The sequence below is a fragment of the Eschrichtius robustus genome, chromosome X (assembly GCF_028021215.1).
Source record: "Eschrichtius robustus isolate mEscRob2 chromosome X, mEscRob2.pri, whole genome shotgun sequence".
Lineage (NCBI taxonomy): Eukaryota > Metazoa > Chordata > Mammalia > Artiodactyla > Eschrichtiidae > Eschrichtius > Eschrichtius robustus.
In genome coordinates this window covers 36438585-36463643 of record NC_090845.1, presented here as the reverse complement: position 1 = coordinate 36463643, position 25059 = coordinate 36438585, and the positions used below count along the sequence as shown (strand labels likewise).

Below are 25059 nucleotides of genomic sequence, written 5' to 3'. Positions count from 1 at the left end.
TTGTTTATGAAACAAAAAACAGGGAAAAAAACACACGTGCAAGAACAAATAATCAAAAGCATTGTCTTATATTTGGGCCTTAATAAAACTCCCAGAATCAATTTTTATTTACTACTGCTTTAGCCAGTAGGGAAACAAGTGGAATTATTCGTTTTAACCAATAGGCATTACATTGAACTTTTTTGTTTTGTTTTCTGTTTTTATGCCTTTTTTAAAAAACAGCTTTATTGATGTATAGGTCACATACCATAGAATTCACCCATTTAAGGTGTGAGGAGCAGCAGGAATTTATAGACAGTAGTAGAAAGAGACTTATTTGGACTTAGTAACGCCTTTCATATGAGAGGCAAGAAGCATGGGAAAAGGGGGAGCGTGCCGACTTACTGAGCACTTCTGTGCCAGTGTTTGCCGAATACTTCAGAGAAAACTGTGGTTCAGAAAACTTCATTTTTTGTACAGATCAATCTAGAAAATGAGTATAGCTGTGTTTGCAGTATTTGACCAAGTTTTAAGTGGCACATACCATGTGTGTTAGATGTCATACAACTTCCCTAAGTTCTGATTTGCTAGAAGAGCTCTCAAGCTTCAATAGCTGGTTATACTCGTGGCTTAGATTTATTACAGCAAAGGATACCGAGCAAAAGCAGCAGGGAAGATCTGTATCCTCCAGGGAGGTCCAGTGTGCGCTTCCTAGTCCTTCCTATTCCAAGGCCCCACAGGACATGTTTTCTCTTTGGCAGTGAACTACAGGGATGTGTGTGTAATGTCTCTGCTCAGGGAAGCCTACTCTATTCTCAGGGTCTGAGGCTTTTGTGTGGGTGGCTGGTGTCATGTAGGCACATCCTGCTAGCAACTAGTCATGGCAACTGCAACTCGGGTCCCTCAACAGTGAAACCAGGTGTACCTCATCAGTGTTGAAGTTTGTGCAAAGCAACCCTCTCTTAGCTTCTTGCTAAGCTGGCATAATTCATTTCCCCAGGTGTACATAACAAAAACATCAATCACCAACATAAAGAACACTCCCAAGGGCCACATTCCCAGGGGTTGGTCAACAGTCAGTCAGTCAGTCAGTCATGCTTCTCTTGGAGACATGCAAACAATACAAGAGGTGCTGTGTTACCTCTTTCCTCATATCAGTGGTGATACGTTCTGTGTCATAATCTTTGGATTAGATTATGTATTTACAACAGTCTTTAAATTCCTGTTTTATAGAACTCAGTTCAGTTCATAGAAATGAATAAAAAAAGTTCCTGCTTTCAAGAAGCTCATAGTATAGTGTGGGAAGTGTGATAACAGAAGCAAATCAATAGTATTGGTATGGACAAGGCAGTGATTAAATGTCATGAGTTCCTTAATAAGAGAATCTTTCTGGAAAAAGTGCCATCTAACTGAGTAAAATTTGCTATCTTTAGTCTCACTCACCATATTTACCTCACACATAAATGGGTTTTCTACAATAAGTTTCATTAAAAGCAATTATTTATTCACCAAGTATTCATTAAATGTTTAATATACTAGACACACTGCTAAGTTCTTGCAATACCGTAGTGAGCAAGACAAAATCCATGTCCTTATGGGGGTTTAACGTCGAGTCATTTTGCTTTATTGAAAGTAGGTAGAAGTAAGATCATCTTTTCTATGTATTGTGAAACAGGTAAAATAATTTTCTAGTTGTTACTAGTAGTGCTGGTCGTGAATTCTTCAGGAAGATTTTGGATTAGAATAATCAAGGGGAAGGGAAAATCTACCTTTATTTCCTTACCATTCAGTAAAAATATCTCAAGAAAGGTCAAATTTATTAAGTTGAGATTTTCTACATTTTTTTATCAAACGTGAGAACATGTACCAAAAAGACCAGTATTTGTTCATGTCTGTGTCATCATCGATCACTGTCCTTTTCCTTCAATAGCGGAGGGAGAACTGTACACCTTTGGAGAACCTGAGTATGGGAAATTAGGTCTTCCCGGAAAGCTGCTGATCAATCACAAAGTGCCCCAGCTGGTGCCTGGAATTCCTCAGAAGGTGATCCAAGTAGCTTGTGGTGGAGGGCACACGGTTGTGCTCACAGGTATGTGTGCGGCTCCGTTCCCTGCTTTCTTTGGTAGCTAATGAAAAAAGCTTTTTTTACATTCATTTGTTTTTATTGTGGTAGGAACACTTAACATCTGATCCATCCTCTTAACAGATTTTTAAGTTTACGATACAGTATTGTTATCTATAGGCACAATGTTGTATGGCAGGTCTCTAGAACTTTCACCTTTGCATAGCTAAAACCTTATACCCATTCATTAGCAGCTCCCCTCTCCCCCTACCCTAGACCCTGGCAACCACCATTCAAGTCTCTGCTTCGATGAGTTTGACTGTTTTAGATACTTCATGCAAGTTGGCTTTGCATCTTTTTCCATTAAGATCCCCACCTTTTGTTCCTATAGTTAATAAACGTTTCTGGCCTGTGGAAGAAATTTTTAAGTAGAAAAAAATGAATCTTGTTGAATTATTTTTGCTAACATAATTGACATTTTCATGATCTTAACACGTTGAATGGCAGCAAATAACGTTTTTTAGCTCATTTTCAAGAACAGGTTGTTTTCCTCATATATATGTATTCCATATTTATTTAAAATTGACATTATTTTTTCTGAAATACCTTATTTTGGAGAAGCTCCCTGTTAATACTGTTTTCTACTTGTCATTGATAATTCTTTTTGATATTCACAATGTCTAACTTGGTGATTTCTTTGTGATTTTTATGTTCTGTTATAGTAATTCATTAAAAAGTGTTAAGATTTTAAACTACAGATAATAAAAAAAAGTTAGAACTTTAATAGTAATGTCACTTTTGGCTTCTGAATTTTGTATTTGGTATGACATGTGACTTCTCAGAATTCTCGTCAGTATAATTAAAATAGACTTACTACTTGTTAATATGCTTACTAAATTGATGCTCCCAAATTTGTTCAGCATTAGATTTATTTTAGATGAGTAGTATAGAGGTAAAGCAGTTAGGTAGTGAATGATTATGATATATTTTGGTCAAAAAGAAATAAACAGTTTCTGAAGTCACCACTTAATCTTCAGTAACCCAAAGCTAGAAGTGTTCTAGACAAATTTTAAGTAATATCCAGTTCTCAGATGATAATGCTTAAATGTTGCAAGGTGATTAAGCGATATTTTATCTTTAGATTTTCCTCTCTTACATCACTTTTCCTTGACTTCCTATTCTAGTCCCAGTCATGCGTATAAAGCTATGGTTTCCCAGAATTACAATTTCCAGATGGAATCTTTTCAAATTGAGAAATAATTTTTTTCTAGGCCTCAACTCTAAATTTGGAAATAATTCTGAGGTTTAAGTTTTTTTTTAAACTTCTGCTGATAAAGTGAATTTTCATATAATTTCTAAAAGATTTATCTTAGGAATTAAACTTCAAAATTAATCTTTATAAATTATCTGAAAATTTATTCTATAGGCAGAAATGCAACTTATTCTTCATGTGTTATGTATTTTCTCCAGTTTATACAAAGATTGTAGAAAGAACTAATTTATTAGGTGATTGAGGGTTATTCTGAAGGACACAAATGTTGATTATATAATAATAATGTCATTCAACCATACATTATAAAATATTTTCACCAAGATAACCCATGATTCTTTTAATTATACTTTAAAAATGTACCTAATGATATTTTCTTGCAGTATTATACTCATTTAGCTTTCTGTGGACTTCGTTTTGAAGTTAAAAACCATGTTGCCAGAAATTGATTGTTTTCTTCAGATTTTTGCAGACTTTGGGATCTCACAGAGCAGTAAAGTTTTTATATTTTCAGTTTTTAATTTTATAAACAGAATATGAGGACCTAGAGATGGTTGCCAACTTCCAATTTGCATTTGGCTAAGTATGGATGTTGCAAGAAAAATGCAATCTGTTTTTACCATTATATCATAAAATAAGGGCCATTTTTGAAACAAAAATTTAAAAGCTCTTAATTTTATAATAAAAGACATCCCCTTAAATTGTAAACATTTATCTGTATGGAAAATTCACTGCTTTGCCTATTATTTAAATTTCTCCATGGACCTTTGAAAGCTTTATTATGAGCCAGTCCTGGTGAGAAACCTGTATTCTGGAGCAGTGTGGACAGAAATATTCAATATTAAGTCCTAATTGATGAAGAAATGGACCTGAAGAGTGTATTGATCATCAGTTTGACTAAGTACTAAGTTAAATACCTAAGAGTTACAGAATACTTTGCAAGACCTTAAAGCAAAGAATAGCTAACCGTCTGTTCTAAATTGTTCCCTTCATTAAAGGAAAGGGCTTGGCCAGCTAGAGATAGACAGTTATCTTAATTTACCCAACATCCTCCTATTAAGCTGAACATTCAGAACTGGAGATATGCTGTGTGATTATTAATTAAACTAAGAGATAGTATTTTTTACACTAAAATAAAGATCTGTTTGCCATTGCCTCAGTGTGGCTTCATATCCTTGATGTACCATATTTTCTTTAAGAAGTAATATCTATATGTCTTATTCATGAAGTAAACATTAGACAGAAAAAATATAAAACTATATGACAGTAGTTATATGTTCTTCAGTATCCTCTGTTGTCAGAATAAGGTTGAGTTGATTAGATAATTACTTTTTAGAAAAATGTCCTTTTACAACTGAATGTCCCACTGTTTTAAAATCTTCCTGCATGTTTTCTCATTTAATCGTCGCAGCAGCTCTATTAGATAGGGATTATAGCATTAGGGAATTTAAGTAGCTTGTCTACTTACCACAGCTAGTAATAATGAAGGTTTGGGCTTCTACCTGAATCCGAAGCTCTTGCTCCTGCTGTGCCTCCTAAGGCAGGGGCCGGGGAGAGTCGTGTGTCTAAAGGACGCTTTCATCACCACTCGTTTATCCTATTTTTGTGCTTTTCCATTTCTCAAGACTATGTGAGCTAATATTTACTGTTATTGGAGTTCCTTTGGAATCACTTCAAAAATATTAATATAATATAGTATGGATAAACAACAAGGTCCTACTGTATAGCACAGGGAACTGTATTCAATATCCTGTGACAAACCATAATGGAAAAGAATATGAAAAAGGATATATATATGTATAACTGAGTCACTTTGCTGTACAGAAGAAAATAACACAACATTATCAATCAACTATACTTCAATAAAATTTAAAAAAAATTTTAATGTTAATATACAGGAAAGGTTTTTCCCCTCCTTTGATTATTATTGCATTTCCTAGTAAATGAGCTTTACCTGTGAATAAATCTAGCATGTCTGATGTAAGTTTTCATTCTCATGCTAATTCTTCTCTGAAATTGTTTTCTAAAATAGGTTATTCCATTAAACTACTGTTAATAAGTAAGGACTTTTTCTGTGGGAAACACTTCGTTTATTTAGGGCAGTGAAAGGAATTCGCTTAATGACAATTGATGCTTTTTAACAAACTGAGTGGTAATTATAGGGACTTTTTAGGTAGTAGTTCACCGACTTTTGTGTCTTTAGCAATTCCTTCTATGGTTATATGTAAAAGATAAAATCAGGCCCATGCCATTATTGTTACAATTGTGTACCTTGCCATTTTTCTCTTCCTTTATCACTGAGGAATGTATACGTAAGTATTAGGTATTCTTATATGAGTATTTCTTTGAGAGGCCCTTAACCCTCATTATAAAAGGTGGAATATCACCGTTTTTCTAGATATAATGGTGACAGTGCCTGTACCCCTGAAATCCTTTTCTTGTGTTTGCCCCTCCCCTTTCAGAGAACGCCGTGTACACCTTTGGGCTGGGACACTTTGGTCAGCTGGGTCTTGGCACTTTTATTTTTGAAACTTCAGAACCCAAAGCCATTGAGAATATTAAGGATCAGAAAATAAGTTATGTTTTCTGTGGAGAAAACCACACAGCTTTGATAACAGGTACAGATCAGAATTTCTGTTAATATACTTATGGAACTGGGTATATTTTATTACAAAATAAATACTATATGGAATGAATGTATCTAACTTAAGCAAAGGAAATAATAACTGAGAAAATGGAATTCTTTGTTTGATATGCCAACGTGTAAAGTTGTAAGCTCCTTTTTCATACTTTAGTTTAATTTAAAATCAGTGTAAATGATCCAAAGGTTTAGAGCCTCAAAATGTGTCAATGCTATCAGAGGTAAGACCATAGCATTATACTTTGGCAGAAGTATAAAAAGTAAAAAGCTGGAATCTTTTCGAAATTGTATCAATTTGAAGGCTCTGAACTCTGCTCAGGCCAAAGTGAAAAGTCTCGTAAGAAAGAACTTATTTTAAAATATTCTCCCTCTTCAGTCTGACAGCTACATTCAGGCTGAGTAAATTCTTATGATGCTTCTGCCACCGGGAGGCGTTTTCAGGAGTAACTCTTTCATACTTTCTCCACAGTGGTAGACAGAAAGGTACCCCAAAGACTATTAATTAAATGAATACCTGGGTCCTCTAGCTCTTCTGCTCTGTAGTTTCTCCTTTATCCGGGGAGATGGTGCTATGGGTCTACTTCTCAACCTCAGAAACTAGGTGCTGCCAGTGTAGGAATCAATAAAGGTACTTCCCTAAAATGACTGACTCACCTATAGATAATTAATATGGAGCTGGAGGAATCAGGCTCCCTGACTTCAGACTATACTACAAAGCTACAGTAATCAAGACAGTATGGTACTGGCACAAAAATAGAAATATAGATCAATGGAACAGGATAGAAAGCCCAGAGATAAACCCACGCACCTATGGTCACCTTATCTTTGATAAAGGAGGCAAGAATATACAGTGGAGAAAAGACAGCCTCTTCAATAAGTGGTGCTGGGAAAACTGGACAGCTACATGTAAAAGTATGAAATTAGAACACTCCCTAACACCATACACAAAAATAAACTCAAAATGGATTAAAGACCTAAGTGTAGGGCCAGACACTATAAAACTCTTAGAGGAAAACATAGGCAGAACACTCTATGACATACATCACAGCAAGATCCTTTTTGACCCCCCTCCTAGGGAAATGGAAATAAAAACAAAAATAAACAAATGGGACCTAATGAAACTTAAAAGATTTTGCACAGCAAAGGAAACCATAAGCAAGACCAAAAGACAACCCTCAGAATGGGAGAAAATATTTGCAAATGAAGCAACTGACAAAGGATTAATCTCCAAAATTTACAAGCAGCTCATGCAGCTCAATAATAAAAAAACAAACAACCCAATCCAAAACTGGGCAGAAGACCTAAATAGACATTTCTCCAAAGAAGATATCCAGATTGCCAACAAACACATGAAAGAATGCTCAACATCATTAATCATTAGAGAAATGCAAATCAAAACTACAGTGAGATACCATCTCACACCAGTCAGAATGGCCATCATCAAAAAATCTAGAAACAGTAAATGCTGGAGAGGGTGTGGAGAAAAGGGAACCCTCTTGCACTGTTGGTGGGAATGTAAATTGATACAGCCACTATGGAGAACAGTATGAAGGTTCCTTAAAAAACTAAAAATAGGGCTTCCCTGGTGGCGCAGTGGTTGAGAGTCTGCCTGCCAATGCAGGGGACACAGGTTCGAGCCCTGGTCTGGGAGGATCCCACATGCCGCGGAGCAACTGGGCCCGTGAGCCACAACTACTGAGCCTGCGCGTCTGGAGCCTGTGCTCCACAACAAGAGAGGCCACGATAGTGAGAGGCCCGCGCACCGCGATGAGGAGTGGCCCCCACTTGCCACAACTGGAGAAAGCCCTCTCACAGAAACGAAGACCCAACACAGCCAAAAATAAATAAATAAATAAAATTTAAAAAAAAAAAAAAACTAAAAATAGAATTACCATACGACCCAGCAATCCCACTACTGGGCATATAACCCTGAGAAAACCATAATTCAAAAAGAGTCATGTACCACAATGTTCATTGCAGCTGTATTTACAATAGCCAGGACATGGAAGCAACCTAAGTGTCCATCAACAGATGAATGGGTAAAGAAGATGTGGCACATATATACAATGGAATATTACTCAGCCATAAAAAGAAACGAAATTGAGTTATTTGTAGTGAGGTGGATGGACCTAGCGTCTGTCATACAGAGTGAAGTAAGTCAGAAAGAGAAAAACAAATACAGTATGCTAACACATATATATGGAATGTAAGGGAAAAAAAAAAAGGTCATGAAGAACCTAGGCGTAAGATGGGAATAAAGACACAGACCTACTAGAGAATGGACTTGAGGATATGGGGAGGGGGAAGGGTAAGCTGGGACAAAGTGAGACAGTGGCACGGACATGTATACACTACCAAACGTAAAATAGATAGCTAGTGGGAAGCAGCCGCATAGCACAGGGAGATCAGCTCGGTGGTTTGTGACCCCCCTAGAGGGGTGGGATAGGGAGGGTGGGAGGGAGGGAGACGCAAGAGGGAAGAGATATGGGAACATATGTATATGTATAACTGATTCACTTTGTTATAAAGCAGAAACTAACACACCATTGTAAAGCAATTATAGTCCAATAAAGATGTTAGGAAAAAAAAAAGAAATAATGAGCATAAAGCTTCACAAATACGTCAATAAATTTAAACTATTATTGACACATTAAACAAAAATATGTAATTTGAGAAGAATAAAAATTAAGTGAGATATGTTTCATTTGAATTACAAAAATATATATATATAAACTCCATAATTTTAATTACTTTGGAATAAAAGGCTCTGTGATTTCTCTGTTTGTAGCTCACATTTCTATCTAAAAAGTAAAGCATTAAAAAGTCATAAATCATATAGTATTTTGAAATAATCTAGATACTGGTATTTCTGCATTTTTCCCCTTCTTTTACAAGTTTCTGCTATGATGGACCTCATCTAATGGTATCTGCTTAGGGGAACTAGGGCTCAGCAAATACAAGGTACTACCAAGTACTGTCCCTTCTTCCCCAAAGAACTTTTCAGAGAGAACTATCTGCCCATTTTCAAGTATCAGTGTCCTTATTAATGTAGCATGAAATTGAACTATACAGAATGTAAAGAATTACTATTCATTCACAATCCCAGAAGAGTTGTTGATAGGTATGCCTTACTGCAAGTCTTAAGCTCAGTTTCTCTGTCTTTACTACCATTTTCCATCAACTCTAAATTGCCACTGATAGTAAATACACACTTTTTATGGATCATTTAACATACAATTAGGTTTTTTGGTTAAACTTTCATAATACCTTTACTCCTGATGAAAGAAGTTTCAGCACAAATAATTGAACATTAATTTTATTTGACTTTTTTGCTCATGAATCCTCCCCAGGGACAGGTGTTATGAATTTTTTCTTTGTCCAGGACTAATGAGAGATATGTAGTGAGTTATCTGTAAGTTCTTGCCAGTTCCACATTATAGCCAGTGGCTCATGTTTTAAAAAGCTCTCTGAGGTTGGAAGTGTGATCAGGCAGCTTGATCAGAGTTTATTTTTTCTGGCTAAAGATAATCAGGTTTTAAAAAAAAAAAAAAAACCTTAACATTTTGAATAAGGATATCAGGGTCAAAAAAAGGAGGAGGAAAGCAAAAAGATGATAAGGAGTATATATAAAGAAAGGAAATAAATACCTAATAGTAAGAATTATAACAATCTAAATTTAGAATCTAAATGCTGGTTATTGCTTATTTATAGGGAATCTATTTGTTTCTAATATATTAATTTTTGAACTTGCCACTTGAGTGAATTATGTTATTATTTCTAATTATTTTTTCAGGCAGTTCTCGTGGCTTTTCTTACTATACAGTTACTTTGCCATCTTAAAGTACAGGTCCCCATATATGATCTTGTCATTTCCCAGCTTAAAACCATTCATTTAGCTTATTATTGTTCTTAATATAGAGTTCAAAAATGCTTAATATGAGCTAATAAGATCCTCTTTTGTGTGATTCCTTCTTCCCTCTTCAGGCTCATCTCATACCACTCTCACCTTTGTGCTCCAGACACATTGGTTGCCTTTCGGCTTCTTGACTGTGCTGTGTTTTCTCTTGATTCACAGCCTTTGTATGTACTGCTGGCCTCTGCCTGGAAGATTCTTTGCTCCCTTCTTCTTGTAACTAAACCCTAATCCTTTCAGCTTCAGTTTAAAAGCCTTTCCTAATCTCCAGACTGGAGGGAGAGCCCCTCCTCTGCACCTATACTGGCACCCTTTCCTTTCCTTCTGCTTCCATGGCACTTACCTCACTTGAGATGGAGAGTATGAAAGAAAGGCTTGAGGAGTGAATGTACGGAATACCTGCTATGGCAGTGGGCAAAAGGATTAACTGGAGAGAAGCGACAGAATTACTCATCATCATCTTGGCCCAGCTATATAGGGGACCCCAGTATTGATACAGGGACCAGCAGCTTGGTTGGTTTATGGCATTTCCTTCAGCAGCTTTCCACAACCCTGAAGCAGAAGTAAAAGAGACAGTTGGATTGATCTAAACTAGTGATTTTGTCTCCACAGGAGACACATGGCAATGTCTGGAGGTGTTTTTGATTGTCACAACTGCAGAGGCAGGGTATTCTATGGGCATTTAGTAGCTGGAAGCCAAGGATGCTGCTAAACATCCCACAATGCACAGGACAGACCCATACAACCAAGAATTATCTGGCCTCAAATGTCTGTAGTGCCGAGGTTGAAAACCCCTGACCTAATCAATGACCTGAGGAAAAAAGAAAATAGATTGTATTGGGATGTAGGAGGTCAGAATACAAAAATCTCCTTCTTGAGATGGTGTGTATCACAGGATCTCATGCTGGATGGCTGGTGCTCCACACAGCACCTCACACACCTGGGTCTCAACTTCACAAGCCACCGAGAGCTCAGTGAGTTATCCTCGGGGTATCTATTGCCTAATGTTATGTGTGGACAACAGAAACCATAGAGAGTGTGGAAACATCAGTGGAGCAGAGTAAATTTAATGCAGAATATGAGGGGAAAATTGCAATGTAAGTTAACGTATTTGTCTATTTACAAACAGATCCATGAAAGTGACACTTTTATAATTCTCTCTTTTTTTTCATTTTAGATTTAGGCCTTATGTATACTTTTGGAGACGATCGACGTGGAAAATTAGGACTTGGACTGGAGAGTTTTGCCAATCAGTTCGTTCCCACTTTGTGTTCTAATTTTTTGAAGTTTATAGTACAGTTGGTAAGGGCATCACATTTCCCTGTTTACATGTTCATCTTCCTATATTTGAGTCTTTTAGTATTTCGTAGAAAATAAGTACTTTTCTGTTTATATGAAATATCATGGCTATATCTAGTAAATATACTTGTGTCCTAAAGGCCAAATGTCAGACATCATGGCACTCTGAAAATCTGTCCCTTTTCTAATGTCCCTCCTTTAACATCTTCCTTTTTGTCCTAATCTTGACTCTTCTACTTCATTTTCATATGTCTCTTGAGAGCCAGGACTGTGCCATGCCTGGAAGCTTTGTGTTTCCTGTAGCTCCCAGCAGAGTGCCTCACTCACAGTGGTCATCTGTAAATATTTGCTGGATTAGATATCACTAGGACTCTCAAATCCTGCACAAGAAAAATATCTGATAATAAATGAAGAGTTTTGAAATTATGTTTAATTGGTTAAGTGTTATTTGGATAAGGTGTTGTTTCAGTGACATCCCCATCAGGCACCGTATCTCTGTTGTTTCTAACGCTTTTGCCAATTAAGAACTATAGACTTGAAAATTCTGTTTACTCGGTGATGATAATATCACTTGGAATTTGTTCTCCAAAGGCTCAGAGCCTCGTACTATGGAACATTTCCATTCCTTGATTTGACACCTGTTTAATGAATGCCTGCTTGGTACAAGATACTGGACTGAGGATGAGGAATACAGAGCATGCAGTGATGAACACAGTGACCAAACTTTCATTGACTAAGCTTATAATCTTATGGGGAAGATGGTTTTTAAAAAGTGCTATACAGAAAGCATATCAATTTTAACTTTGAACATACGAAGGGAAAGGTTCAGAGTATGCTCTTCTATGCCATGTAGAACACTATGAAGATACCAGAAGTCTGTGTATTGCAAACACAATGTTTTTTTAAGCATTTTATTGAAAATCAGTTATTTCTCAAAATCGTTTGGATGTTGAGTTACTTTTTCATTGTTCTATCATTGTGCATGCTTGCGTTTTGCTCTCAGGACTTTTAAGCATTAAACTTAAAAAATCTTCATGTATAAAGACATAATTGTCCCAAGAGACTGATTTATTCTTGGGTCCCTTCTTTCCACGTAGAACTTGTCTGAGTAATTTTTTCAAGTTGTTAGTGTTGCTCCAAGATTAAAATAGCATTTTCTAACTTGTAAAGAGAAATATAATGTGCCAAATAGGTTTTTTTCTCTATACTGTATATTCAGTTGAAAGTAAAATGGTATGTTAAACTTGTTCTAGTTTTCAATAATAGTGTTTAAAGAATATATATTGTAAGGGCTTCCCTGGTGGTGCAGTGGTTAAGAATCTGCCTGCCAATGCAGGGGACACAGGTTGGAGCCCTGGTCCAGGAAGATCCCACATGCTGTGGAGCAACTAAGCCCGTACGCCACAACTACTGAGACTGCGCTCTAGAGCCCATGAGGCACAACTACTGAGCCCGCGTGCCACAACTACTGAAGCCTGTGCACCTAGAGCCCGTGCTCCACAACAAGAGAAGCCACTGCAATGGGAAGACCGTGCACCACAACGAAGAGTAGCCCCCGCTCGCCACAACTAGAGAAAGCCCGTGCGCAGCAATGAAGACCCAACGCAGCCAAAAATAAATAAATAAAATAAATTTTTAAAATAAGAATATTGTAATTCACGTGTGTGTGTGTGTGTGTGTGTGTGTGTGTGTGTGTGTGTAGAGAGAGAGAGATTTCAGTCAGTCAGTCTAGGAAGTCTACCGCTAAGTTAATGCTTTGTAGCTGAAAACTGTTAAAAACACATTTGTGGGGCTTCCCTGGTGGTGCTGTGGTTGAGAATCAGCCTGCCAATGCAGGGGACACGGGTTCGAGCCCTGGTCCGGGAAGATCCCACATGCCGCGGAGCAACTAAGCCCGTGCGCCATGACTACTGAGCCTGCGCTCTAGAGCCCACGCGACACAACTACTGGGCCCACGTGCCTAGAGCTGGTGCTCTGCAACAAGAGAAGGCACCGCAACGAAGAGTAGACCCTGCTCACCACAACTAGAGAGAAGCCGGCACACAGCAACGAAGACCCAACGCAGCCAAAAATAAAAATAAATTAGGGGCTTCCCTGGTGGCGCAGCGGTTGAGAGTCTGCCTGCCAGTGCAGGCCCGTCTGGAACCTGTGCTCCGCAACAGGAGAGGCCGCGGTGGTGAGAGGCCCGCACACTGCGATGAAGAGTGGCCCCCGCTTGCCACAGCTAGAGAGGGCCCTCGCACAGAAACGAAGACCCAACACAGCCATAAACAAATAAATAAATAAATAAAATTAAAAAGACCAAAAAAAAAATTAATTAATTAAAAAGCAAAACAAACCCATTTGTGTTTGAAGCCAGTGTCAATTAATTTATCTGTGAATTTATGCTGCAGGTTGCTTGCGGTGGATGTCACATGCTAGTTTTTGCCACTCCACGACTTGATGTGGCAGAAGACGTTGAGTTACATGAAATAAATGATTGTTGCTTACCTTCAGCTACATCTCTGCCGATCAGTGATCTGACTTCAGGAAACGTACTGCAGAGATCTTTATCAGCACGTGTGCGGCGAAGAGAGAGGGTACAGTTGTGGCCTATTCTATATAATAATGTTGTCTAGCACTGTAAAGAAAACAAATTTATTTTCTTTTTAAACCAAAGAAAGGTCTTCTTAGGTAAATTTACTAAATAAAATGATTAGAATTGAGGGCTTACAAACTTTTAAAGCAAACTCAGAATTAAACTGGTAAACACACAAACTAGAAAATTGAAATGATCATGGATAACCTTTGCTTGTAGACAGTGGTACTTACTGCTATCTTATCACCTCAGATTGAATGCTAAGTTGTTTTCTCAACCATCTGTGGATTGACTTCTACTTTGCTTTTATCTTGTAAAGCTAATACCTCATGAGCAATGAAAGGTTATATATATATTATAACTAATGAAAGGTAGAAAACAAAGAAATAAGGGCTTTATTTGAGAGAGGGAATGTTCTTTCTCAATTAAATTTAGAGATTCTCATTCTGTGCTTTAAAATTATTCAGTGACACTTACATTTTAAAAAAATAAAATGCCAAATAATTTTTAGAGACATTCCTTTTTTTAAAAAATTGCTTTAAGTTTCAAAATGTATTCCTTTAGTGGTAAAAAAAAAAAAGTTAAGTTTGATTTTTTATTATGAAAAAGTATATATGGAAAAATTGAGAAATATCCCATAAGTATTTTCTAGTTGTTGTTGCTTTGTGTCTCCTGAGTAACTTTTTTTTTCCGGGAAGACAGAGAAAACACACACTTTTCCCCACCTTGTGAAAAACAGACTTCCAAATTGACAATTTAGAGCAACTTAGATACAGAGGCAACAAAACAAAACATTTTTGAGCCCTTGGGGATTATTAAAAAGTGAATGTTGTAGGACGTTGGCCAACTTTGAAGTCTCTCTCTTCAATATTTTTAGCAACCTCAGGGTAGTTTATATCAATATTAAGTATATAACATTATCTAACAGTTTATTTAACCTGTTTGTTTTAAAGGAGAAATCCTCAGACTCTATTCAAACGACAGGAACACTACCTCCAATTGCAGGGACTCTCGTACCGCCTGTTTGTTCTTCGCCTCGTTCAGTTCCTTTCTGTATGCCTACAACTAATCTGCTAGAGAAAATGATGCCTGATAAAGAGGGCCCTATGCCGCCAATGGAACCAGGTAACAGTTGATGCTCTGCCTGCTCTCAGAAGAAATGTACCATTTATTCCATTGTTTTCATGTTCATCTTAAGATGTTTTGTCTAAATAAATTGTTTTCTTCCTAGTTAGAGACTGACATCTCTCATTTGAACTCAAATCCAAGAATACTCTTACTAATAGAAAGCATCTTTGGTGACCTTAAAAATCCCATGTAATGACAGCAGCATATCTTTATAAAGCAGTGTATAACATACATATCACCTTCTCTTACATTGTCTCCTTTAAACCCAGAAGCAACTCCATGAAGTAGGTGGGAGTTATATTCTTCATTTTTATATATGAGAAAAGCAAGGCTTGAAGAGATTGAGTGACTCAGGTCACTCAGTTTTATAAGTGAACAGGATTTGAATGCAGGTCTTGTAGACCTATGTGAAGTTCTGCCTTTAGGCAATACAGCATCGTGGTTAAGAGCATAGGATGTAGAGTCAAATTGATCTGGGATCCGATGCCAGCTTTGACATTTATTAACTATGTGACTGGCTTTGGGAAAGTTACTTAATTTCTCTACACCTCAGTTTCCATGTCTTTGAAATAACTTTAATAATACCTACTTTAGAGAGTGCATGACAGTTAAATGAGACAAGGCATATAAAATACTTAGCATTGAGCCTAGCACCCCCAGAAACCTCTTCATAAATATAGGCATAGTTATTATTAACACCTCTGCCCCGCTGTCTATTAGATACAGATTTCATGTTTTAAATTGTAATTCCAGCTCTTTAGCCATTACACACCTCTTCTAAATAGTTTTGTTTACAGACATTTGTGTATCTTAGGAGTGTGTTTATGTTACTACAGGGCATGTACTCAGATGATAGGGGCAGAACAAGAAACTAGGGTAGGAAATCAGAGTAAGCAGTAGGTTTGGAATTAAGAAGAAAATCTGGGCATCTGGGATTAAGAACTGTGGCACAGATAATTTTAATATCTTTGGGCTCAGGAACCTAGATAAAAGGTTGAGGTAACAAAGGATCAGGAACTCAGTCAAGAATTGTGGGCCATGGCAATGGAATATTGTCTACATCTAAGACCTTGATAATGAGCTGGGTTTCCTACATCTCACCCACAAATTCTGTATGTTTCCTTTGGAGATAGGAATCACTGGTGCTCTTCAGCCCTGTACATGGGAAAAGTAGATTCTGGCAACAGTGTGTGCAAGGAAAAGAGAAGTTTATGGTTTGGGGCAAGTTGTTTCCCACTTCAAGAGATTTGAATGTGAAGATAGAACTTTGTAGCTAGAGCAAAAGGAAAAGCCATCCTGTATCTTTTTGTGACTGTTTGCTAAAACCAACTTAATAAAAATATCTTGAAAGTTGTATCCAACATATAATGTGACTTTTTCTAAACTATTTGCAGACTTCAGTATTTCTCATGGAGTGAAGGAGGTCAGGGAAGACATGACTGAGGAGGTGACATTTAAGCTAAAACATAAAGGATAAAAAGTAGCCACACAAAGAGAGAAGATGTGTATATTACAGGCAAAGAAAATAATGTAGGTAAAGGTTTGGAAGCAGTTTATAGGAAAAGGAAAGAAGATCACTGGGCTCAGAGAGTGAGGGAAAAGGCAGGACAAGATGATGTTGGAAAAAGAGACAGCAGAAAAATATCCATGGTTTTATAGGCCATGAGAGGCCTATTTGATTTGAGTGTTTTTCTTAAAGTGTAATAGAAAGTCATTAAAGGGTTTTAAACAGTGGAGTGATGTGCTCCAGTGCCATTTATATTTTAAGATGATCACTTTTGCCGGTGTGTGGATGTAGGGATGCCAGACTAGAGGTAGGAAGAATACTTAAGAGCCTTTTGCAAGAGATGATGGTGTTTGCAGATTTGAAATACATTTTAGTCATAGAAACAACTGAACTTGCTCATTAATGGGTCACACATAGATGTGTAGGCAGGAGGATGGTCGACTGCTTTGAGAAAAAAAATTAAAAATTAAGCTTGAGATACCTGTGAGACATCCAAGCAGAAATATCAAGCAGGCAGTTGAAAATGAAAGAATAACGTTCAGAAGATAGGTGTGGACTAGAGATAGAAATTTGGAAACCATCAACATAGCATGATGGTATTGATAATCCATGGCAGTTGCTGAAATCACCTATTAGAGAGTAGAGTAGTAGCAAGAAAAGAGGGCCCAGGATTTAGCCCTGAGAATGTCTAACACTTAGAGGGGAGGAGAGGAAGAGCCCACAAAACCACCTTCCCCAGCCTCTTCAGCCAGTAGGGTAGGAGGAGGGACATGAGGAGGGAGTAGGGTCATGAATTCAAAGTACTGCTCAAAGGTCAAGGAAAAGGAGTTAAAAGAAGCATCCCATGGATTAAGCACCATGGAGATTTTTGGTGATCCTGACAAGAGCAGTTCCAGGGAAAGATCAGAACAGAAGGCAGAGTGTTAAAAGTTGAGGCATGAAGGGGAAATGAGGACGTGAAGAGGAGATAGAGTGTGTAGATAGTTCTTTTGCCTATTTTGGTCCTGAAGAGGAGCAGAGAAATGGGCTGGCAGGAGAGGGAGATGTGGAGTCAATGGGAAATACCAGAGCATATTTGTGTGCTAATGCAGGGGTCCCCAAACCCCAGGCCACGGACTGATTCAGGCCTGCAGCCTGTTAGGAACCGGGCCTCACAGCACAGCAGGAGGTGAGCGGCAGACAGCGGGCAAGCAAGCGAGCGAAGCTTCATCTGCCACTCCCCATCGCTCGCATTACCGCCTGAACCATCCCCCCACCCCCGGCCCGTGGAAAAACTGTCTTCCACGAAACCGGTCCCTGGTGTCAGAAAGGTTGAGGACCTTGGGGACCGCTGTGCCTAATGGACATGAGCCAGTAGTCCCGGAGAGATTGGTAGCACACGAGACAGAGGATATGACCAAAGGTGCAAAGCTCTTGAGAAGACAGGAGGGGCTGGCATACAGAGCAGTCTTTGTTAAGAGGAAAGACACATCCTACATTTTAACAGGAAAATGTAGGTAAATTTGTACATTTGTTGGTGAGAAGATAAAGCAGATCAGCTCTGACGACGTCTGTTTTCTCAGTCAAGCATAAGGCCAAGACCATGAGCTTAAATGATATACGATCTATTTTCCAAACCTCCTTTCTCTGCCACCTCCAATCTCTCCTGCTTAGTACTTTTCTATTTTAATCTCCTTCAGGTGCACTTTAGTTCCCATCTGCTCCAGTGTCTTCAGACGATCCCTAATATTTTTTTTAAATAAATGTAAATTTCCCCATGTAACTCCCACCTGCTTTTCTAGCTTCATCTCTCAGCAGCCTTTTTCTTATAACCTTAATTTAGGTCTCAAGTCTGCAGGCTGTGGCCCATGGGTCAAATCTGGCCAGCAACCGGTTTTTTTGGTTTTTTTTTTTAACACCTTTACTGGAGTATAATTGCTTTACATTGTTGTGTTAGTTTCTGCTATATAACAAAGTGAATCAGCTCTACGTATACTAATATCCCCATATCCCCTCCCTCTTGCGTCTCTCTCCCACCCTCCCTATCCAACCCCTCTAGGTGGTCACAGAACACCGAGCTGAACTCCGTATGCTATGCGGCTGCTTCCCACTAGCTGTCTATTTTACTTTTGGTAGTGTATATATGTCCATGCCACTCTCTCACTTTGTCCCAGCTTACCCTTCCCCCTCCCCGTGTCCTCAGGTCCATTCTCTACGTCTGCATCTTTATTCCTGTCCTGCCCCTAGCTTCTTCAGAAACATTTTTTTTCTTTTTTAGATTCCATATATATGTATTAGCATATGATATTTGTTTTTCTCTTGCTGACTTACTTCACTCTGTATGACAGCCTCTAGGTCCATCCACCTCACTACAAATAACTCAATTTCGTTTCTTTTTATGGCTGAGTAATATTCCATTGTATACATGTCCCACATCTTCTTTATCCATTCATCTGTCGATGGACACTTAGGTTGCTTCCATGTCCTGGCTATTGTAAATACAGCTGCAATGAGCATTGTGGTACATGACCCTTTTTGAGTTATGGTTTTCTCAGGGTATATGCCCAGTAGTGGGATTGCTGGGTCGTATGGTAGTTCTATTTTTAGTTTTTTAAGGAACCTCCATACTGTTCTCCATAGTGGCTGTATCAGTTTACATTCCCACCAACAGTGCAAGAGGGCTCCATTTTCTCCACACCCTCTCCAGCATTTATTGTTTGTAGAACATTTGATAATGGCCATTCTGACCAGTGTGAGGTGATACCTCATTGTAGTTTTGATTTGCATTTCTCTAACGATTAGTGATGTTGAGCATCCTTTCGTGTGTTTGTTGGCAATCTGGATATCTTCTTTGGAGAAATGTCTATTTAGGTCTTCTGCACATTTTTGGATTAGGTTGTTTGTTTTTGTGATATTGAGCTGCATGAGCTGCCTGTATATTTTGGAGATTAATCCTTTGTCACTTGCTTCATTTGCAAGTATGTTCTCCCATTCTGAGGGTTGTCTTTTGGTCTTGTCTATGGTTTCCTTTGCTGTGCAAAAGCTTTTAAGTTTCATTAGGTCCCATTTGTATATTTTTGTTTTTATTTCCATTTCTCTAGGAGGTGGGTCAAAAAGGATCTTGCTGTGATGTATGTCATAGAGTGTTCTGCCTATGTTTTCCTCTAAGAGTTTGATAGTGTCTGGCCTTACATTTAAGTCTTTAATCCACTTTGAGTTTATTTTTGTGTATGGTGTTAGGGAGTGTTCTAATTTCATTCTTTTACATGTAGCTGTCCAGTTTTCCCAGCACCACTTATTGAAGAGGCTGTCTTTTCTCCATTGTATATTCTTGCCTCCTTTATTAAAGATAAGGTGACCGTACGTGGGTGGGTTTATCTCTGGGCTTTCTATCCTGTTGCATTGATCTATATTTCTGTTTTTGTGCCAGTACCATACTGTCTTGATGACTGTAGCTTTGTAGTATAGTCTGAAGTCCGGGAGCCTGGTTCCTCCAGCTCTGTTTTTCTTTCTCAAGATTCCTTTGGCTATTCGGGGTCTTTTATGTTTCCGTACAAATTGTGAAAATTTTTTTTCTAGTTCTGTGAAAAATGCCATTGGTAGTTTGATAAGGATTGCATTGAATCTGTAGATTGCTTTGGGTAGTATAGTCATTTTCACAATGTTGATTCTTCCAATCCAAGAACATGGTATATCTCTCCATCTGTTGGTATCATCTTTAATTTCTTTCTTCAGTGTCTTATAATTTTCTGCATACAGGTCTTTGGTCTCCCTAGGTAGGTTTATTCCTAGGTATTTTATTCTTTTTGTTGCAGTGGTAAATGGGAGTGTTTCCTTAATTTCTCTTTCAGATTGTTCATCATTAGTGTATAGGAATGCAAGAGATTTCTGTGCATTAATTTTGTATCCTGCTACTTTACCAAATTCATTGATTAGCTCTAGTAGTTTTCTGGTAGCATCTTTGGGATTCTCTATGTATAGTATCATGTCATCTGCAAACAGTGACAGCTTTACTTTATCTTTTCCGATTTGGATTCCTTTTATTTCTTTTTCTTCTCTGATTGCTGTGGCTAAAACTTACAAAACTATGTTGTATAATAGTGGTGAGAGTGGACCACCTTGTCTTGTTCCTGATCTTAGAGGAAATGCTTTCAGTTTTTCACCACTGAGAATGAGGTTGGCTGTGGGTTTGTCATATATGGCCTTTATTATGTTGAGATAAGTTTCCTCTATGCCTACTTTCTGGAGAGTTTTTATCATAAATGGGTGTTGAATTTTGTCAAAAGCTTTTCCTGCATCTACTGAGATGATCATATGGTTTTTCTCCTTCAATTTGTTAATATGGTGTATCCCATTGATTGTTTTGCATATATTGAAGAATCATTGCAATCCTGGGATAAATCCCACTTGATCATGGTGTATGATCCTTTTAATGTGCTGTTGGATTCTGTGTGCTAGTATTTTGTTGAGCATTTTTGCATCTATGTTTATCAATGATATTGGCCTGTAGTTTTCTTTTTTTGTGACATCTTTGGTTTTGGTATCAGAGTGATGGTGGCCTCGTAGAATGAGTTTGGGAGTGTTCCTCCCTCTGCTATATTTTGGAAGAGTTTGAGAAGGATAGGTGTTAGCTCTTCTCTAAATGTTTGATAGAATTCTCCTGTGAAGCCATCTGGTCCTGGGCTTTTGTTTGTTGGAAGATTTTTAATCACAGTTTCAATTTCAGTGCTTGTCATTGGTCTGTTTATATTTTCTATTTCTTCCTGGTTCAGTCTCGAAGGGTTGTGCTTTTCTAAGAATTTGTCCATTTCTTCCAGGTTGTCAGCCACCAGTTTTTATAAAGTTTATTAGAAGCCAGTCACGCCCATTCATTTATGTATTGTCTGTGGCTACTTTCACATTTCAGTGGCAGAGTTTGCATAATTAGGACAGAGACTGTATGGCCACAAAGCCTATAACGTTTAACATGTGGCCTTTGACAGAAAAAGATTGCTGACCCCTGATTTTAATTAAGCTGAGCTCTTCGCAGTCAGACTGAGTGGAAAGGCTGTGAAGTCAAGGCAGACTTGAGATTGACAGTTGACACCAAAAGAGTCACTGAACCTTAATTTATTCATTTGTGACATGGGGATATAACAGTTAGCTCTCTTATTGTCATGACATTAACCTGACATGTATAAAAGCATATGTTCCAAGTACACGGTAAGCCTTCAACACAAGCCATTCCACAGCTTCTTTTAGCACTAGGCTTATTTTCTTCCCCATCCACCTCCATCTCTGCCTCCCAGAATTCTACTTATCCATCATTCCCTGTAACTCCTTAGTGAAACGTTTCCTGATTCCCAACATTTGGATGTGATTTCTCATTCCCCTATATAATATGTTTTGTATTCCCTTCTAGACTATAAGTTCATTAAGATTTAGTAGTTACTTAAGTTGATATCTCCTACATAATACCTCACATGGAATAAAGACAGACTGATTATTTGTTCATTTGAATTGAATGAATTTACAAGGGAGAGATCACTGTGGACTAGCATTTTTAGTGAAGACTTCATTAAGGAGCTCCTCTCAAATAAGTATATGTGTGCTACATGGGGGTATGGTAATTGAGAAAAATGTGAGGTCAAATAAAGCTTGTAACTTTTAATTATCTGCTTTATGATGTAATAACCTTGCAGTTTTCTATAAAAGTTTCCAGGTCCTTGTGCTAGTTTTCTGTTGCTACATAAGAAATGATCCTAAAACTTATGTTAAAACAACAAACATTTACTATCTCACACAGTTTCTAAGGGTCGAGAATCCAGGAACAGTCTAGCTGAGTGGTTCTGGCTCAGGGTATTTCATGTAGTTGTAGTCACATTGTCAGATGGGGCTGCAGTCATCTGAAGGCTTGACTGAGGCTGAAGGATCCTCTTTCAAGCTCACTCACGTGGCCATCGGCAGGAGGCTTCACTCCCTCAGCACATGGGCTTCTCCCTGGGGATGCTCACGACATGGCTTCCAAGAAAGTGCGTGTGTATGCGAGAGAGAGAGAGAGAGAGAGAGAGAGAGAGAGAGAGAGAGGGAGAGAGAACTGAGACATAAGCCACAATAGCATCAATTATATCTGCTTTATTTTATTGGCCATACAGACCAACCTGGTAAAATGTGGAAGGGAACTCCACAAAGGTATGCATAGCAGAGGATGTGGGTTGTTGGGGATCTTTTTGGGGTCTGGCCATCACAGTGCTTGATACCTGGGTAGTATTTACCCCAAAGGAATAATGTTTGCCTGTTCACATGAATGAAGCAATTGTTATCTCATCAGTGTCATAGTTTTTAAATTTTCAAAAAGGTTTTAAAACCTGTTATCACTGTGAATGAATTCTGTTTAGCTTCCTTAATATGAGGTTAAAGGACCTTTAGTAAAATTATAACTGTACTTTTATATTACAGAATAATTTCTGTTTATTGTCTAGTTGTCTTTCACTTTTCTGTTGAAATCTTGTTTTCTCTTCTCTCTTTTAATCATTCAGATTATTTTCAACATAAAATAACCAAAGGGAAAGAGACAGACAGTTTTTCAGCAGAGGATTCAGAAAGCCTTGGAGAAACTACTGATGTCTTAAATATGGTAATGGTTTTCCTATTTATGTGATATAGATATAAGTTCCTCATGTATTTGTATGTGTATGTCTGTGTATATGTATGTCTACTTCCTAAGCCGTTATATACATAGCAAAGCTTTTGTTTTTGTTTTGGTTTCATTCATTATTTTAAAATCAGCTTTATTGAGGTATAGGTTACATACAGTAAAATTCATTTCAACTCTCACATTATTAGTATGCAATTGAGAGTTGATTATATGACTATATGAACTGTTTTGTGTTAATTTCATTTATAATTTTTAAAAATCAATATATAATCATATATATAAATATATAATCATATGTATAAATATATAATCGTATATATAGTCTTTATTCTTTTTAGAACATATTTTTTTAAATTTATTTCAGACACATATGATGAGCCTGAATTCCAATGAAAAATTATTAAAATTATCGCCAATTCAAAAACAAAAGGTATAATATAGAGAGTTATTTTCACTATGATGGGTAAGAACAGTTTAAATTATTTATATTTTTCTTGAAAGGTTTCTGGAAAGAACACAAGAAAGGTAAGCATTCACTTACTTTAGGATTTAAAAGACGGGGATACAATATATATAGCCTCAATTTGGGCTTGTTCTGTTGGTGTGTATTTTCTGTGATGCAACAAGAGTGGCAGAATTTCACTGCCGAAATTTGCTCTTTGGAGTCACTAACAAGTGACGATAGTCATACTTTGTTACCGTCAAGGCAAAAGATTTTTATTACAGTTCTCAAGTATTGGAAGAGGCTACTGTTTATGAGTGCCTCTCACACTTTGGTTGAGTATGACTTCGGGTGAGTTACCTTGTTGACCTTGCAGGATGATATTAACATCTTTTCTAGCTCTAAAATTTTGTGGTTTTAGTTGAAATATTTGGTAATTGCTTTTACAATGTTTGGAATAGGCTTTAATTTATCAAGGAATTGGTAGCATAAAGACAAGATTAAACATTTGGAAATTAGTCAGAAACTATGCGTGGGTGATTAAGAGAGACCTTTAATGAATAACAAATGAATAGCAAGAGGAAGGAATATTCTGGTTTTCACAACCCTGGAGAGATAAAGGCCTGTCCTGAAATCATTTGCTTTTTCTGGCTTTAAGGACCAGTGATGTGAAAGGATGAAGGGTTGAAGATTAGAAAAATAAATTGGAGAAATGTAAATTGAAGGACAAAGGCTGCAGAAAACATTTAATTTCTATTTCTAGTGCCTTTGCCACATTGTTAAAATAAAAATCCTCAAAATCAAAGTCACTGAAATCCAAGAGAATCTTGCTAAATTATAAAAATTTAGTGCCAATCCTCATCAGTCCTATCTATATTTTACTGAGAGCCATGGTGAATAACAGCATTCTTTTTGAATATGGGAGAGCTTTTCTCCTAACACAGTTATGGAAGCTCAGTGACTGATTTATTGACTTGACTATACTTCCAAGCAGACATCTTTTGTATGTCTTTCCTTCCTCTTAGACTCTGGGCTCTGCCTCTTCTGTGCTGCTTTATTGTGCTAGGCACATACATTTAGAAGTTATTTCTGGCAGCTGGGCCTCTGTCTCTCTTAGGGGCTCTTGAAAGAATCATGACTTTTTAAAGAAGACACCTAGAACAAACAGAAAAGGAAAGCACTTTCTTTTAAACTGACATATATTTTATACTTCACATAGTCCTTTTAAGTGGAGGCCCTACCAAGCCTAGATATTTTTAGTGAATAAAAAAAGATTTATTATAGTATTTTTTATATATTAATTTTTAACTTGTGCTGTTTTAATAATTTACTTAGTGAAAAACGACCTCTTCCTAGGCCTAGCACTCATCACAATTTATAAAACTTGATTTAGTGAGGTTTTACTCTCTAGAGACCCAAATTCATTGACTATTTCAATCCATTAGCTTGTAGAATTTAGGTCAACAATTTGATTTTTGCCTTATTTTATCCAGCAGGAAATTAATTTCATATTCTTAATGTATCATTAAAATCTCAATGTTTCATTATATGTTTTTTATAAAAGTTTATAAAGTTTTTATAAAATCTTATATTTTACCTTAAGTATTTTTTTCTCATAGTGTTT

General features: G+C 37.4%; 1 protein-coding gene across 4 annotated transcripts in view; it reads left to right on the top strand.

The window, feature by feature from the left end:
* The window catches only part of RPGR (retinitis pigmentosa GTPase regulator), a 63812-nt gene that overhangs the window by 9056 nt on the left and 29697 nt on the right, over nucleotides 1-25059 (top strand). For 2 of the 4 annotated variants that reach the window (XM_068532763.1, XM_068532765.1), the window contains exons 7-13: nucleotides 1910-2068; nucleotides 5774-5929; nucleotides 11043-11167; nucleotides 13558-13743; nucleotides 14696-14867; nucleotides 22875-22972; nucleotides 23358-23423. In XM_068532763.1, coding sequence (XP_068388864.1) covers nucleotides 1910-2068; nucleotides 5774-5929; nucleotides 11043-11167; nucleotides 13558-13743; nucleotides 14696-14867; nucleotides 22875-22972; nucleotides 23358-23423 — 962 coding nt within the window. Of the gene's footprint in view, nucleotides 1-1909; nucleotides 2069-5773; nucleotides 5930-11042; nucleotides 11168-13557; nucleotides 13744-14695; nucleotides 14868-22874; nucleotides 22973-23357; nucleotides 23424-23494; nucleotides 23519-25059 lie in introns of all 4 variants that reach the window. The other 2 variants (XM_068532762.1, XM_068532761.1) reach the window with 2 other exon arrangements.